General features: G+C 47.5%; 1 protein-coding gene and 1 non-coding gene across 7 annotated transcripts in view; both read right to left on the minus strand.

Annotated features, from left to right (window-relative positions):
* Positions 1–626: 626 nt before the first annotated feature.
* The window catches only part of VPS13D (vacuolar protein sorting 13 homolog D), a 283,963-nt gene continuing 266,535 nt past the window's right edge, over positions 627–18,054 (minus strand). For all 6 annotated transcript variants that reach the window (XM_034955636.3, XM_034955634.3, XM_034955631.3 and 3 more), the window contains 3 exons: positions 15,033–15,164; positions 5,562–5,802; positions 627–3,766 (listed from right to left, as the gene is read on the minus strand). In XM_034955636.3, coding sequence (XP_034811527.3) covers positions 3,635–3,766; positions 5,562–5,802; positions 15,033–15,164 — 505 coding nt within the window. In that variant the 3' untranslated portion in view covers positions 627–3,634. The remainder of the gene's footprint in view (positions 3,767–5,561; positions 5,803–15,032; positions 15,165–18,054) is intronic.
* LOC112438751 (small nucleolar RNA ACA59) lies at positions 5,258–5,409 on the minus strand. The gene has a single exon (XR_003027113.1). It is a non-coding gene; the product is annotated as a small nucleolar RNA ACA59 (small nucleolar RNA).

Raw genomic sequence — 18,054 nt, forward strand, 5'->3', positions numbered from 1 at the left:
GGTGTGATCTCGGCTCACTGCAACCTCCGCCTCCCGGGTTCAAGTGATTCTCCTGCCTCAGCCTCCCAAGTAGCTGGGACTACAGGCGCCCACCACCATGCCCAGCTAATTTTTTGTATTTTTAGTTATATACATAATTATATAACGTGGTGAAAATTTGGGCGACACACAAGGTTATTAATTTTGAGGTGGAGTGGAATAGAGAGGGGCGATATAGTCGGGGTTAGAGATGAGGTTTCATCATGTTAGCCAGGATGGTCTCAATCTCCTGACCTTGTGATCCGCCTGCCTCAGCCTCCCAAAGTGCTGGGATTACAGGCATGAGTCACCATGCCCGGCCTCCTTTGCTGTTTCTTCTTCAGCTGCCTAAACCCTAAGTGTGACGTCTGTCCTGCTGGGGCTTGGACCAGGGACCTCAGAATGGACCGATCAGTAGCCAGTGTAGCGCGGAGACTGCCACTTACTCTTGGGAGGCTGAGACTGGTTAAGGTGTGGGGGTCTTCCCCAGGCTTGGGGGCAGAGGCCACATTTTATTGTGAACATCATACTATGTTTGGTATTTGTCACTGGTGATAGCTCTAGAAGCTGTGGATCACCAAGAGACCAGAAGAAAACAAAAGAACAAGTTTGGGAAGTCCACAAGGCATTTTATTCCACAGGAAGAAAAATGATGACTCTGATATGAGAACCAGACTCAAGAGTCTTCACACACTGGTGACTGTAATAGTGTTTACATAATAGAGAACCAGATATTTTTAGAATTTTATCAAGCAGCTACTATGGTATTTTGAGGCACAGATCATACTTACAAACAAAGTGGCCCTGGAGCCTTCAGAACATTGCGATGAGCACGCACCAAGCAGCAAGACACTCTTGGGATTTGGGGAAGGGGCCGCTTGTCTGTTTTCCACTGTGTAGTGACCAGGCCCAGGGGCTGGGGAAGCACTGGCCTGGCTCACCCTTCAGTGAGCACAGAGAAGCAGCGACAGCCAGGGAGTGACACGGGTCGGCCAACTGTGCTGGGTCAAGGGACTGGGTAGCTTTGGATATCTCCTTACCCAATTTACTCTTATTCCATTTATTTTACTTTCCTCAGAGACGAACTGTGTGTTTGAAGCAGAAAGAAAAGCAGTAGAAATGATCTTAACAAAGTCTTAGGCATTGCTGGCTGAATATCAGTTTACAAAGAGACGGGGCATTTAAGGAGCCAGGGGCAGGGCCTGTTTCCTCCAAAGCTTTGGATGTTTTCCTGGTGAGAACCAGGAGGGGATGTCAAATGCCCCTGAAACCTTCCGGCCTTGTCTGGCCCAGGGCTGCAGGGCAGGGGAGAGCTGAGAAGTGGAGCAGCTCGCAGTTGGCCCTCCCATCTCCCACCCAGCCCCGCCCTAGGTGGTCTTTGGATTCCATTTTAACATCTGCCTCTCCTAAGGTGCAAATGTCAAAGTGCTTGGTTGTGCAATCACAGGAGATGGGCAGCTATTTAAAGAGCTGATTAAAATTAGAAAGGAGCCCAAGGGGGGCATCTGAACACTTCTCTGGATTCCTCCTGAAGCACCAGCCCACAGGGCAGCCCGCAGCTAACTTCCTGAGTCAGGTCTGAGAACACCCAGCACTGCTGCGGCCCAAAGCAGATTTTCTTAGTAACACTAAACTCCTTAATCTCATCAAGAGATTTCAAGTGACTTTGTTCCAGAAGGTGATAGAAGGCTCACTGACGCATACAATCAACCCTTCCGAGAGTCTCATCTTTTAAGAGATCATGATCTCAGGCAGTAGGTTACTGATGACAAAAACCACAAGCCAAACCTGTGGGGGTGCAAGGAGGGAGGCTGAGGAGGAAGCTGCAGAGGAGCTGCCATTTGGCTGTATCCTGCTGCCATCTTGTGCAGTGCGTGAGTGCTGAGACAATCATCACCACCCCCCAGCAAGACACACACAAACTAAAACTCACCCAGTGCCGCAAAAGCCAAGTTTCCATTCTGCAATCCACTAACTTGGAGTTCAGCAAAGGCAACCAAGCCTCGGAGTTCAAGAAAGCTGATCCTTGAACACTATGTAGCTACTTGTGCTAAAGCTCCCTTCCTTCCTCTCTGCACGCGTGCGCGCGCGCACACACACACACACACACACACAGACACAGACACAGAGGGGAAGTGGGAGAGGAAAGGGAGGGGAAGAAGATTAGCTTCATTTGTGTCTTGGAAGGATTTGGGTCATGAGTTATAAACACCAAAACCTTCCACGCATCCACTGATCCACTGAGTCATCCCAGACTCAGCTACATGTGACAAGGTTGTAGAAATTGATTAGCTTTATTAAAATAAAAATTTAAAAATCACAAGGTGACTCATTCATTCTAAAGTGAGGCCCCTTTTCCCTTCTCCCTATCTGCTTAATCCTTACAGAAAAGCGAAACACCAAAAACAAGACCCAGGGCGCTCATACCAGGCCTTGCTCCCAGCAGGAATTTAAAACCAAGGATAAGAGATGCCTTCGTCAAATCTTGGTTCCATGAAAAACTTACCAACGCAGCTTTTTAATACTCCTATTTCATCCCCCTTTCTGGAACTCTCCCTGCTCCCTTCTCATCCTGGGGTTTCCATCCTGGGTCCCCTCGGGCTGTGGAGCTACGATGCCTGCCTGTGGCTTTATTAAAAAGAAAACAGTCCCGGGGCTTTGTTCTTGGTTGTTGCTGCCCAGGCAGGAGAGCACTCTTATGTGGATTTCTGATTTGTTGCAATAGTTCAATGGGACTTTTTTTTTCCTTCTCAGTCAACAGAGTTTACCAATGTTTCCAACCTCTCTAATAATAATAACCTGAGAAAACTTACAATGCTGACTTGCACCCATGTGGTAATGGAGCACAGGTTTCCCCCTAAGTTTGGTAAGGCTAGTTAGGAAAAAGCCAAATGGATAACTTACAACATAATTTGTAAGAATCTAAGCACTCTTTGTAAAATGGGGGTGAGAAATTAAAAGTGGGCTCCCAAGCCCCTCTCCTAGATCCTTCTGAAGGGCCAGCGCCAGTCCTGGGTGCCACAGCTCACAGCCCAACTGGACAGCCACGATGTCAAAGGCGTCCCTTTCAGGACCACAGCCCTCACCTCAACCCACTTTACTGGGAATACTTTAGTCTCCAAAACTAAGACGTAACATTCTTTAACTTTTAAGAATGCCTTTCTATAGACAGTATCCTGAATTAGACATCTAGAATTAGTGCAATAGAAGATCCAATATAACTTTATATTACTTTACAGTTAACAAACCTTTACACATAGCACAGGCCCTGTTCAGAAACGTTCCTATATATTTACAAACACACTGTTGTACATATATACATGTTAACAAAATACAGGGCAATCTAAAAATTAGATTCATCTCAGTACATGTTTTTAAACGTTATTTAACCAATACCTTTAAAAATTATTTCCCATAATCTAAAATAACTCCCTGCCTCACAAATTAATACGATTTCCATTTGTACTTTTCCTCATGAGGATTTACTTTCCCTCATTCCTTGACAACTTCCCCAAACCCGACTCCGGTTCTGCCTCTATCGTCAGCCGAGAGCTGGGCCTCTTTCCTCCTGGTGGGTCTGCGCTGTGTCGGGAGCGCCCGTCTCGGCAGCGGGGCTTCAGGAGTCCAGCTCCAGCTGCTCTCGGTTTTCGCTGAGTCTTAACATAAGCTGCTGTTCATAGTAGAGGCTCTTTGCGTAGTTTATTTCTTGTGACAACTTGACAGCAAGGACCTCAGATTTCACGTGGACCTAAGGAGGAGAACAGGATGAGTCACCTGTCCCCAGGATGGGGAAATCCAGGAATCAGATCCACCCAGGTGGCGGCTCCCAGCCCAGCTGCATCTCAGGATGGGATGTACACGTCAAAGAAACAGTGATAGCCGGGGCTGCTCCTGCTTCACTCGCACTCACAAGTCTGGGGTGGGTCCCTGCAATTTTTTTTTTTTTTTCCGAGACGGAGTCTCTGTCGCCTAGGCGCAATCTTGGTTCACTGCAACCTCCGCCTCCCGGGTTCAAGCAATTCTCCTGCCTCAGCCTCCCGAGTAGCTGGGACTACAGGCATGTGCACAGTTAACGATTTTTTTTTTTTTTTTTAAAGTAGAGATGGGGTTTCACCGTGTTAGCCAGGATGGTCTCGAACTCCTGACCTCGTGATCCGCCCGCCTCGGCCTCCCAAAGTGCTGGGATTACAGGCATGAGCCACTGCGCCCGGCCGGTCTTTTTAAACATTCCCCAGGACTGTACAGCCAACCCATACTCACCTGACATTTGGGACCTCCCCCCCACGGCCATAACTGATCTGCAGAGGTAAGACCCAGAGCAAGAATGTGGAATTCACATCTAAGGTCTGGTGACGGCTGATGAAGGAAGAAGAATCAGCGAACAAAAGCCTCTAGGTCTTTCTTACCACAAACACCTCTCTGCCCACCTGCTTTGAAAGGGGCAGAAGTATAGTGGGCGAGGCTGCCCACCTGCTACAGTGAAGGGATCTGGAGAAATACTCACACTTTGAGGTGCTCGCCCTCTTCATCAGCCAGCTCTAACTTAAGCCAATGACCCCACGGGAGCCTTACACAAGTCCAAACAGGCCCAAGTGCATTCATGAGCAGGGGGAAGCCAAAGGACTCCGGAGGAGAGAGGCCCAATAAGGCTGGCGCTATTTCCGATCCATAGAGAGAGCAGAGGTGGGCAGGCCCTTTTGATTAATGTATCATTCTTGAATGCAAGCTTCAAAATCCGGGTATACCGGGTGAGAATGAGCAGGACTAACACCTGGGTGTCATGGCAAGCCACCAGGGCCGACTGGCCAGAGACAGATCCGCAAGAGGCTCTGCAGCCAGCTCTGGTGCCAAGCCACTCGGATTTGAACCCCGGCTCCTCAAGGTCAGCTGTGTAGCCTTGAATGAATCACCTGCTATGACCAATAGCGAGGAGGGGATGACAGCAACACAGTGATCAGACAACCCACAAGACAGCCAGCCCTCTAGGAACGTTAGCTATTCGCAGGAGCTTTATTATTTAAAAGCCTTGTCATAACAATACCTTGTCCCCTTTGGAGGGAAAGTATAACTTTTATTTACAAATACTTATTGAGCATGCTAGATGCTACTAGAACAAAAGTTACGGTTTCCACTGTTAAGGAGAAACAATGGAGAAACCAGCGTGAGCTCCAGTGCTTTCTTCGATTTGGTGCACTGAAGAATCCCATTTTGGGAGCAGAAAAACCCTGTGTGTTGTGTTAGCTGTTCCTTATCACCAACGAGAGTAAGTATTGTTACCCTCACTACATCTACGGGTAACTGAGGCACAAACGTTGTGAGGCAGTTAATGTTCCCAGGGTCACCCATGGGCCAGCTGGGAGGGCAGCATCGCCCCGTGAACATACCCTGGGCCCCTCCCATGTTCAGGACTGAGAGGCAGCACTCCTGGGAAGGGCCCAGACTGAACCTCCTAAATGAGCTCCTGCTGAGGAGGGGGAAGCAGGGCAGAGGCATCGAGGCCCTGGCCCCGCCCTTCAGGAGCCTGAGAACAGCCAGGCACTCACCATGGGCTTCTGGTGGGAGGGGCCGGGGATGGACACTCCACTGCTCGTGCTCACGGCTTTCTTGGTCACCTGCACATACACCTTCCCATGGTCTTTGGAGACAAGGCAGTGGTAGAGGTCATCGTATTTGACTTCTAGGAAAATGGCTTCTCGATCCACGTAGTCTCCACTTTTCAGGAAGTAAACAGCTTTGGAGGAGATGAGCACGCAGTAGCTGTCAATGTTCTCCACAGCGATGAAGCTGCAAAGCGAGACGGGAACACAGGAGTGACACCTGGGGCTTCGCCCAGCATCAGGGGGAGGCCCACTGCGGGCTCTGTGGCCCCAGGGCCTGAGTGCGAATCCTGGCCCCCTTGCCGGGAAATACTTCTAAATCCTGAAATTCTATCTTGTGGGTGTTTGTTGTTTTTCTGTGAGCATTTTTGGATAGCTTAAAGCTTACAGAAAACTGTAACAATACTCTATTGGACAAAACAGAAAACACGATGCCTTTCAATGTGAAACTGGAGGAGCAGCTGAGAAAGTTCACTGCCTGGCAGAGGGGAGGGAAACATGAAGGGGTGAGAAGACGCAGCTGGGGGCGCTGAAAGCTGAGGGGGGAAAAGCAGAATTAAACAGGTTCACCAAATGGCACGCCATGAAGAGACAGCCTGGCGTTAAAACACCTGCACCTCCCCATCCGCTTCCTCCCTCTCTAAGCTCAGCACCTCCAGGGACAGGGCACCCCCCCATCCACTTCATGTTCAGAAAACTCAAAGAGTCAGAAAACGCTTTCTTAGGTAAAACTGTCATCTTCCTTTTGGAAACTTCTAGTTGTTACTTCAGGAGCTTTAGGGCCACTCCAAAAAAACTGAATTCCTCTATCATGGAGCTCACACATTCAAAGTGGAAATTTATGCACATCAAACCTCTCTGGCCACTGAATGAAGAGCAGTGAACCTTGGGAACAGTGTGACAGTTCTCCCGGGCCTGGCTGCCTCCCCTGCATCTTGTGACAGCCCTTCACAATGCGGCTGCAGTGTCCAGGGACAGCAGACAAGGATGGACAGTGGCAGGAATACTAAAGGCTGACGACGGAGTGGCAGTCGAGCTCCTGCTGGCAAACTGAATTGCTCAGAGCCAGGCTCCACCTGGAAGTGTTCTGAAACCTGGGTCCAGAACGGCGTTGTTCCCAGGTCCTCTGAGGGAGGCAGAAGCCTGGGGGCAGGAGGTGGCCTGCCTGTCGAGGGGAGCAGGCTGCCGGGCCCTCGCTCACTTGGGGTCCGTGCAGGACGCACACCTGCTCTCTCAACTTCTCTAAATCCCATCCCCCTCCCTGCAAGGATCACAGGTTCTAACTTCTCTGTGAAGCATCCCCCACATACTCCAGCCCCTCCTCCACTTTTGAGCATTTAATTGTGATGGCCCCCAAAGCATGGCCAAGCACAAACTCATTCTTTCCACATGTCCTGGATAAGTCTCTTTGCTGACTACGAGGTGAGCCCTCTAAGTGGAGTCCATATCTCACAGCCCCATGTCTTCCTGAGCACCCCACAGAGTTGGCCACCCCATCAGCGCTCAGTAAGTGACTGCCTTGTTCCAGTTGCCATTTTAATTACAGACGCCCATGACAAAAACTGGGATTTATTGTTCTATTCTAACTGGTTGGCAATGCCAAGGATGTGGACTTGTAAAGTCTCAATGCTGAAATTAGAAAGACCCGCAGCCTTCAGTGTTTAGGCCACTCAGCACAGACGTTCTCACATCTTGTGCTCTAACCGCATTGAGAGCGGCAGCATCACTGAACAGAGTTGAATGGAATCTGAAATAGCTGGTCCGGGGAAGAAAGGAGGGCACAGGGAAAGACAGAAAGACAGACAGAGAGGGATAAAAATGATCCTGACACAGAGAAGAGGTGACACAGCGCCAGCCAGAACTGGCGGGGATCTGAGCTGAGACCCAGGAGCAGCCTACACTCCTGAGCATCGGTGGGCCTGGTGCACAGCCACTGAGGCCGTCAAGGGCTCTCCAAGGAGACTCCAAAGTTGGCCACCATGATTGGGATGACAGCAGGAATGTGCATGAAAAATCCAACTGAGATGTGAGGTTCCTTCCTCTAGGTGAGCACAGCACAGGCACTTCCACCTCATTGCCCAGCCCCCAGCCCCCAGCCCCCAGCGCCACCACACTGGGCACTTGACATAGCTGACATTTACATGTCAGCCAAGGGCTTCCCATCCGGGCAGATGCTCTCACACCCAGGCCAGAGTGGCCGACATGACTAGTGTGCTTTCCATCCTGGAACACTTCTATAGGCTTTAAAACAGACTCTTTTCCAAGATGCCCCAGATGGTTCAAGTCCTCCATCAGGCCAGAACCACTTCTGGAGGAGGGGTGACTCTGAGCTGGGATGCCCTCCGGAAAAGTAGAGAGCACAGCGAAGGAAACACAGGCCGAGCCGGCAGGAAAGCCCGGCCCGCTGGCTGACTCTGGCCGAGTCCGTTGCTTTCTTGGTAGCTCAGACTCTTTCATCTCTCTGATGGAGAGGGTAATCCCTGCCAGTTTTCTTCACAAAGTGAGCACGGAGGTCAAGGAATTCATGGCCATACAGAAAGGTAAGTGGAGGAAGGCAGTGCTGTCACTCCACACGGATCTCTGTCCTGTAAGTCCAGGACCCTGTGCATGCCCCGAAGCTGCTACTGATAATAACATATTTCTGGAAATTGTGCATGAAATGTTCTAAAGTCCTTTCAAATCAAAAGCAGATCAGAGCCAAGGGTCTGGCTGAAGAAGGAGAAGGGAGAGAGTGAGGCCACAGCTGGAACTGGGCAGTGACCCCAGGGACCAGGCGGCCACAGCTCTGTTCCCATCATCCTCCTGAGGCTTTCCTGCATCCCACAATGGCCAGGGCTTTGGGTTGCATCATCATCGTTATTATTATTAATTTTAATTTTTTCTTTTTCTTTTTTTACAAAATCTGCCAAACACATCAAAGAATAATTAAACAGCTCCAGACCAGACCCCTTATCTAATGGAGCCTCATATCAAACTTGTCACTCTGTGAGAGAAGCAGCAAAACTCAGGGTGGTAAGAGAAACCTGGCAAACGCGGCACGCTCCCCGCCCTCCCCTCTGCCCAGCTGCACCTTCTTCCGTTCCCTTTCCCTAAAGCCACAGGCAATTCCCCCTCCCTGGCCTAGTTCTCCCAGGCTTTCCTTTGCCTCACTTGAGGTTCCTTGAGTGCTCACACTGCTTTGTAGTCTCGACCCCAGGCTCTCCTGTCTTCACTGCCCTTAGAATCAAGCTTCCCGCAAGGCCTGCTTTTGGTCCACGAATGAGTGACTGTTGGAAAAACCTCAAGGGAAGAAGGCCACCGTGGTCTCAGGTGGCCCTGAGCAAACTCCTTCTGTTCTCTGATCTGCTATTAATTGAGAGGAAAGGGGAGCAAAAAAATGCAGCCAGAAACACACAGCATCAGATAAGCTTTATCCTTCCAATCTGAGACCTAGAGAAGTCACCTCAGTATTCAGTTGACACATTTTAGGTTGCTGTAGATACTATAATTGATTCTATTTAAAAAATAGGATTTTTATACTATTCTTAAACCTCGGTTAAAAGTTTCAACTCTTAGGGCAGAGCATGGTGGCTCCCACCTATAATCCCAGCACTTTGGGAAGCTGAGGTGGGAGGATCGCTGGAGCCCAGGAGTTTGAGACCATCCTGGGCCACATAGTGAGACCCCATCTCTATTAAAAAAAAAAAAGAAGAAGAAGAAAGAAAAAAGTTTTAACTCCCCTTTAAGGAGAGAAAGAGGATACTCTGGGCTTGGGGCTCAGTGTCAGAAAGTTTCTTCTGAGAGAAGGGAAGGCTGCAGCACCAGCTTACACCCTTTTCCAAGATGACAGGTGCTAAGAGTGGGTGAATCTGCCAGGAGCCAGTGCCACCTTAGTAGAATGCACCGTCACTAATGACATCCATAAACCACGAACCACGGGGCATTCTCAACAACAGCAGCCATGGTAGCATCAACAGCAGCCTCAGGCCTCCTCTGGGGCAGGTCACAACGTCCTCCCAAGCCACACTGCAGCCTCGCCAGGGGAGCCAGCCACCCTGATGCCAGTCGTCTCCGCCTCTCACTTTGCCCAGAGCTTCCCCATCCTGATGTGTAGAACCCCATGGGTCTACTCTGCGGGGCCACTGTGATGGTGTGAGCTAATCTACGTGCCACACACAGAAGAGATCCGCAGTTAATGGTGGCTCTTCTGTTGAGAACAGGTGCCCAGTTACCCCAAACCTGTGGGAGATGACCCCTCCTTTCCCCACACATCCTCTCATCAGCAGATTGGAGAGAGATGTCTCTCTAGAAGGCCACATGGAAAAGACTCATGACCAACTTCTCTCAGGGAGAAATCTGCCAAGTAACTGTTTCAGCCACTCTACTTAATTTTCCTCCTGCTCTTTTTTTTTTTTTTTTTCGATATTAACTCATTAATATACCTGATTCTACTCCCTCTGGAGTCATTTCAAAATCAGAAGCATTCTGAGACGCCTGACTCAGAGCTCCTGGAACAGGCTCCTCTACCCCTAGGCGTTACCCACCCCAGGTCCACCTATGGCCCTGACTCCATGTCTGGGCCCAGTGTCGCTCTGAGTGCCAGGCCCTCTTCAGGGGACCTCAGCACATCCACTGGGGAGATGCTCCTTCTCCAACCTTTGCTCTTCAGCACCCCCAGCCTCATCAACCAGACAGGCAAGGAGCCGGAAGCCACTCTCAACCCTCCTCCTCGCTCAGATTCCAATTTAGCAGTTGAGGGATCCACTGATGCTGCCTCCTAAATGCCTCTCCAATCTGTCCTCTTCTAGTCATCGTTACGGCCACTGTGTTCAGGCTTCTCCACCTTCTACCTGGACTACCCCACGGGCCTCCTAACTGGCTTCCTGCCTTCAGTCTCTCTACCTGCTGCTGTCAAGGTTTTATTTTTCATGAGGAATTTTGAGTGGGATCCTCTTCCTCACAATCTCACTCCCACCTACAGGAGAGGCAAGCTCCTCGGCATGACCACTAAGGTCAGCCTTCAGCAACAGGCCTGGGAACCCACCCTTCCAGCCTCTGCTCCTTCTTTCCACATGTGCTGCTGCTACAAAAAGCTGACCCCAAATTCTCCAGACCTGCCGTGAGCTCTTCTGTCCCGTGTCTCTGCCCAGCACTGTGCTCTGCCCAGGCGCCTTCTCTCCTTGGCACATTCCTCCGCCTCCTGCAAGGTCAGGCGACTCATCCAGCGCCTTCTCTGTGAAGCCTTCCCTGGCTTTCCAGTATAAATTAATCACTTCCCATCTGTGGTTCCATAATACGTTGCTCATACTTCTATTTTAACAGCAATATATGTTATAGGTTGTTGGTAATACAGTGTCTGCTTCCCCTGCTAAACTGTGAACGCACTGAGGACAGAGGAAATTTCTTACTCACCCTGGCACATAGTAGGATTCAATAAATGTATGCGTTAGTCTGTCTCAGAAAATGACACTGGCATTAGGGTAAGGCAAGAAATTTGCCAGTGCACAGGCAACTTTGCATGCTGGACACATGTTACCAGTAGGAAAGTTGAAAACTTCTCTTAGAACTCCTGATTTAGCTTTTAAAGATTTAGCAAACCTTTAACTTTATCAGAGTAGCTGAGCCATCTGCCAAATCCAAGTTTTAATTCAGAGGCGTATCAACAAATGGCCAATTCTGTAAGTGTCAACAGTTACTAGTACATTATTTCCTGGTTTAGGAAATGGAAGCTAATAAATTCTATTCCATTCCTCAGAAGGAGGAATTGTTTTTATTTTGAGACTATATATGTTACTATAAGGTTTGTATTTATAATGATATGCTATTAGAATCAATATTATATGGTGTGCTCAAAAATTTTCCTGATTGCTCTCTCTCTGTGAAATTTCTCAAGGAGACAAGATACAAAAATCGTAAACAGCATGTTTACAAAGTAGATAAGAAAGGAGACTTTTACTCTTGATTTTATTTTCTTCTATACTCTTGGATTTGCTAACCATGCATATGAGTATCTTTTTGAGACAGGGTCTCACTCTGTCACCCAGGCTGGAGTGCAGTGGCGTGATCTCAGCTCACTGCAGCCTTGACCTCCCAGGCTCAAACCATCCTCCCACCTCAGCTTCCCAAGTAGCTGGGGATAGAGGTGTGTGCCACCATGCCCGGCTAACTTTTGTATGGATGGGGTTTTGCCATGTTGCTCAGGCTGGTCTTGAACTCCCGGCCTCAAGCGATCCTCCCACTTTGGCCTCATAGCTCTTTGGGAGGCTGAGGTGGGAGGATGACTTGAGGCCAGGAGTTCGGAGCAGCCTGGGCAACATGGCGAGACCTCATCTCTACAAAAAATTGAAAAGAGGAACAACTTATCTGGCTGGTGGATGCATAGGGTACTTTTATTTTTTATACTTTTCTGTATTTAAAAAATCCCATAAATGTTACTTTCTAAAACTATATTTAAAAAGTACAATTTAAATTGTCTTAATTCCAGAAAGCAGTACATTAGAGCAGCTTCGTAGGTCACGTGGGTTGCTCATGAGCGTTTTTTAAAAGGCAGGAGCCACCCTACTGCTCACCAGCCTGGTGTGCACCGTTACAGGTGATGCAGTATTAGAAATAAAATAGGTACCTTAAAAAAAAGAAAATGAGTTTCTCACCACAAATGAGACATGAGTTAGAAAGAAAAATTAATTTCACCATATAGGACAAATTTTACTTTAACATCATCTTAATCCAGATCCTGTTTCAAAACCAAAATTGAGAAAGATGGGAAGCAATGACAATTGTGCAACTTATCAGAGGAATATATGATTAATTTGAAAGTGAAGACTTTTCAGCTGGCCAGACCAGAAATCATACGTTGGTAACTATCTTTTTAATATTAATTAATTAAATAGAATGACAAAATTAAATGCAACTCGATCTGGGAGAATAAAGTTGAAGTCACCAAGGCACTGGGGACTTTGTGGGGTTTTCACTCCATCGGGAAATAATTACACAATATTTTCCAGAAGTGAAACAGTGAGCCTAACTGGAAAAAAATGTGGAAACATTTAGTCAGAACAGTAGAGCAAGGTATTAAAGATCCTTTAAAGGGGTTAACTCTGAAGGGAAATATGCAAATAATGAGGTCTTTAAACATGTTTTTAATTACAAATCTAGGATAAAAGTCAGAGGTATAATTTGGCGCTCGTGGGCTTTTCCCGAAAACTCCTTTCTTGCAAAGTGATGAGTGTAATGTTCACTCCACTGCGAAGACCCAGGCTGACAACTGAGGACACTTCAGAGGAACATGCGACACACTCCCTGATGGCTTCTTCCTTGTACACTTGGGAAGGCCGTGGTCACATGCCTCCTTCAGCATTCACTGGCGAGATTTAACCCACAACTTGGGTGGAGACACATGGTTTTCATCTTTAAAGTCAAAATTCATTCATGCCAATATCTCTTCCTAGTTCATATGAATTTCATGAGTTTCATGAAAACTATTTTACTGATTTCATTTCGATTCCAGTTTTTAGCTCTCTCTGGCTCTGTTTTTCAATGTGTGTATCTCACTGGGAGCAGTCCTATGTTGGCTGTACCACGCAATTTCTTCTATTGCAAACAAATTTCACAGTGACCAGAGATAGTTCGACTTGAATAGAGGTGAGTTGGGGAGGAAAGTGAAAAGAAAACATGCAATAATTTATAATCTCATTTAGCCTGTGACTAAAAAACCCCCAAATGAATGGAAAATGGACGCATGTGAACACAAATGCTGAACTGCAGCTATCTGGCTATATGTACTGGGTACCTATTAGATGCCAGGCACTGTTCTATGTGCTGAGGATTCTTTCCTGAATGGAAGAGGCAAAAATCCCAGCCTCACAGGGCTGCCATTGTAGTAGACTCTGCACCACATCCTGCCAGACCTGAGAAATTTGGATGGGGGGTCTCTAGACCCCCCATCCAAAGGCTAAAAGTTCCATCTACAAAGCAATATCAAGAGCAGTCATGGTACCAAATCCCTGCCCCAAGGAATGAACTGGAGCAGTTCTGGAGTGAACTGATGGGCACTCTGGGCACTGGACTGAAATGGCAGAACCTATTAGCAACACCTGCTGTGGACAGAGTTACCCCCTCCCCGCCAATTCATATGTGGAAGCCCTAACCCCAATGTGACCATTTGCAGTAAGAAAGTAATTACAGTTAAATTAAGTCATAAGGTTGGGGCCCTGAGCTGATAGGATTAGTACCCTTATAAGAGACACCAGAGAGCTCCCCCTCTCTCTCTGCAATGTGGGGACACAGTGAGAAGAGGGCTATCTGCAAGCCAGGAAGAGAACCCCCAGCAGCAGCAGAATCAGAAGATGCCTTGATCCTGGACCTCTCAGCCTTTAGAACTGTGAGAAGACAAATTTCTGTTGCTTAAGCTGTCCAGCCTATCATATTTTATAATGGCAACCCAAGTAGACAAAACAAGAAAGTACAACTCCATCTTCAAGAGACCTTCTAATAACACCACAGGGGTCACACAAGGCACATGTAGGAAGATGCCATTCTATCCGGCAAGCAACAAATACCTTCTGGAGTTGGCTTTTGATATCCCCATTCAAATACTGCCATGAAACTATGAGATGAGATCTACTTAACACTGTCCCTAACAATGACTCTGAAGACTATCCTGACAGTGACGTCTATTTCAGACATTCCTCCACCCACCGAAAAACACCCACAGCACTCAGAATCCCCCACGCTCGCTTTACCTTAAAGGAGACGGCAAATAAGCATCAGAAGAAATTAAACTAATATTTTGCTACTCCCAGACACAACTAACTGCTTTCTGTGGGCTGGTGGTTCTAACACCTATTCAGGTTATAGAGCACTTTCATGCTACAAGGATCTCTGCAAAATATCCTAAAATAGTGAAATACTTAACTCTACCATGTCAACTAGGAATAATATCACTAACTGAAGATATGACAAGGTATATAAGGCTCCATATTTAAAGAGTAAGGAAGCAATCTTACGAAAAATACATTTCCAAAATGTCCAACTATTAGTTGTTTGCTATTTGTTTTTCTGTTTTGTTTTGCTAGCATTCTGCGGCAAAAATGGGATATCAAACTTTAAGAAATTTTTACAGGAGAAAAACCTTAAAATTGAGAACATTTTATTCATGATCTTCTCTCTTTGAACTAACTAGAAAGAGACTGCCATTTTCTAGAAACAAAACACTAAGGCCAGGCTATGGCACACAGTTGAGAACCACTGCTTTGAGTAAAGGGCTGTTTACCATCAGTTATATCTAAATCTAAAAAACATTTGGGGCAAGGAATTCTTTGACCAGATCTAAGGTCCAAGAGTCATGAAAATAACTCAGATCAGATGGAGACTTCTCAGGATCAAAAGAAGAGGCAACTCAGTAGACCCACAGGGCTGGTTTCCCATGCTCTAACTTACAATTCGTCCTGTATGTTGTCTGTGAGTTTGAAGAGCTGCTCCTGTCCTTCCGCCTGGCTCTCAGAATATCTGGGAAGCAGCCCCTGGGGCCCCGTGCAGCAACGCGGTTTCCGAACCCTCTGTGCTTGAGTCCTAGATGGGTAAATGGACATAAAGCCAAGAGGTTAAGTGTGCAGGTTAAAATGATTTTCCTTTCTCACTAAGACAAAAGCACTCTGTAATACGAGACATACTTTACATTTAGTGAACAGAATTAAACTACAGTACTGCCTGTGAATACACCATGAAATAGCGGTTAAAGACCCTCATTTGACTTTGAATCCTGCCTCTACCATTTTCTGGCCATGTGATCATGGATAAGTTGGTTACCTTCCTTAACCCTCAGTTTCCGTTTTCTCTCTGAAACAGGACGATGACACCTACCTTAGAGGACTGCTGTGAAGATCAAATAAAACAGTGCCCACCAAGCCTGGTCCTGGCGGATGGTGAGCTGCCCACCAGCGGCGGCTCTCGTTCCTGCGGTTATTACTATAATAGATCCCCCCGGGCCGCACCCTCTTTTTCTAGGCATCTCTTCAGGAGAGCCATCTTTGGATTTGTGATGGGTCTGGAAGAAAATCCTGGGCACTTAGTAAGAACACACCAACCCTTGAGACTTCTTCTAAGATGAGGTCAGTTCCTTGGGCAAAGGGTGAGGGACGTGGTAATCATGCGAGGGGAAGAATGCCCCCTGGACCTGGACCTGGACCTGGACCTGGCCCAGGCCACAGGCTGGGATTCTGCAGAGGCTCTAACTCAGGCCACTCAGCTGTCGGCAGCCCGGAGAAATCTGCTTTGTTATGGCTTTCAGGGTAGGCTGATGTTGTCTTTTTCCACACAGCATATACAGGGTAATTGGTAAGTACTTTCTGGTGTTTTCCTAGAAACAGGAGTGCACATTTGTCTTGGAAAGGCTGTGCATATTTCAGATGACTGATAAGAGCGCACTGGGTCTGTCCTCGGCCTTGTACTTGCTGTACTTATTATTTGTTCCTGGAGCTCACTGAAGCAAAACACTCCTCTCTAGACAGATCTAAAAGACAGGAGAAGCCTTACACATTGAATCAGCACTTCAGAAACAGGAACTAACAGTAAGCAGCATAGAGATTTACTTACAAGGGCAGAAAGTGCCCTGGTGGGCAAGTCAGGTTGGAAATATGGACAGAAACAACCCCAGAAAATTGTCACAGGCCATGCAATGGGCCATGCACAGCTGGGATAACTGAAAAGTGCTCCCGAATCCAGGTCAGCACTCAGTTCATCAGGCTGTGACATCTGAAGGACAGCCCCATACCTTGGTGAGGTTTAATGTGTGCTGGAAAGACAAAAATCCAGCAATAATTTTACAAAAGTTCAGTTATAAGGACGTCTTCAGTACTATTAATTGTACTCTCTAAGGGTATTACAAAGAGACTTCATAGAAGTTTCAATGATCTGCACTAAGGGAAAGAGTAAAAAACCCATTGTGTTTATATCACACACTCACATACCCCGCCAGTCTCAATTCTTCCTTCAAGACGCAGGCTTACAGTTGGCTACTCAGAGCCCAAATATCGATTGAAAGTGGGGAGGGCAGTATAGGGGCCGCTGCTAACCCATCAGGAGAGAAGCTGGACGACTGCTGCCGAGAGGATGCTGGTAACCTCTGCAGGCAGGGGGGTTGGGAGAAGGAGCTTGGCGTGCCTCTCCACGTAGCAGAGCTCTGTTCTTATCTCCTTGCCTAGCAAAACACTTGCTGTCATTCCAATAACTGCCTACACAGGCTAATAAAGTATCCTTTCCCCAAGGCAGTCCTGCTGACCTCTCTGTCAGGCTACATGGTAGAAGCCCAAAGGCTCTCCAAGAGGAATATGGCAGGGTCTGCTTCCTCATCACTTTCAACGTAAGGTTTGATTCAGACTCGTCTCAACATATCTTCCCCAATCAACTGGGAGGCCTGCAGGCTCAAATTCAATATATATCCCAAATCTGACTATTTCTCCATCTCGATCATAACTAACAAAGGATCCCTGGATTTGTAATATATTATTACAGTAGTCTCATAATTTGTTCTCTTTCCTTCCATCCTTGTCCACTCTCCTCATGGCAATGAGAATGGCCCTTTCAAAAGATGTTACATCGGCCGGGCGCAGTGGCTCACGCCTGTAATCCCAGCACTTTGGGAGGCCGAGGCGGATGGATCACAAGGTCAGGAGATCGAGATCATCCTGGCTAACACGGTGAAACTAAAAATACTACTAAAAATACAAAAAATTAGCTGGGGTGGGCGGGGGAGTGGCGGGCGCCTGTAGTCCCAGCTATTCAGGAGGGTGAGGCAGGAGAATGGCATGAACCTGGGAGGCGGAGCTTGCAGTGAGCCGAGATCCTGCCACTGCACTCCAGCCTGGGCGACAGAGCAAGACTCTGTCTCAAAAAAAAAAAAAAAGGTAAGTTACATCAAGTCAGTCATCTGCTCAAAGCACATTTGCTTTCCATCCCAGGTGGATAAACATGTTATTTACTGCTTGGCTCCCACGTGGACTGGAAGCTCCAGGAGAGGGGGAATTTGTTTCATTCACTGCATTCCTGGGATGGAGAACAGTGTCTGGTTTATGGTAGAGCAGCAGTCAGGATAAGCCGAATAAACGAGTGAGTGCCTGGTGGCTGGCAGACGGTATAAGGGCCATTAATTGAGCTAAACAGGAAGGCCAGTATGCAAGCTTTGGTGGAGAGTTTGAAGACTAAGGATTTTGAGCCCTGAAAGCAAAATCAACATTGAGGCAAAATATGAAGGAGCTAGAACCCCATCTCCCTGACAGAAAGGACAAGGCTGTCTCTGTCTGCCCCACTGATCAAAACACAGAAAGTGACATGACGGCAGTGTCCTGAAGCGGACACTGATGACAGGCCTTTCCCTTACATGAAGCAGGATTTTCATTAGTACTCAAAGCTGAGGGAAAACATGCTACCAGGCAGGAGAAAACTTGCTGAAGTCCTAAATGCC

Source organism: Pan paniscus, chromosome 1, assembly GCF_029289425.2.
Source record: "Pan paniscus chromosome 1, NHGRI_mPanPan1-v2.0_pri, whole genome shotgun sequence".
Classification (NCBI taxonomy): Eukaryota; Metazoa; Chordata; class Mammalia; order Primates; family Hominidae; genus Pan; species Pan paniscus.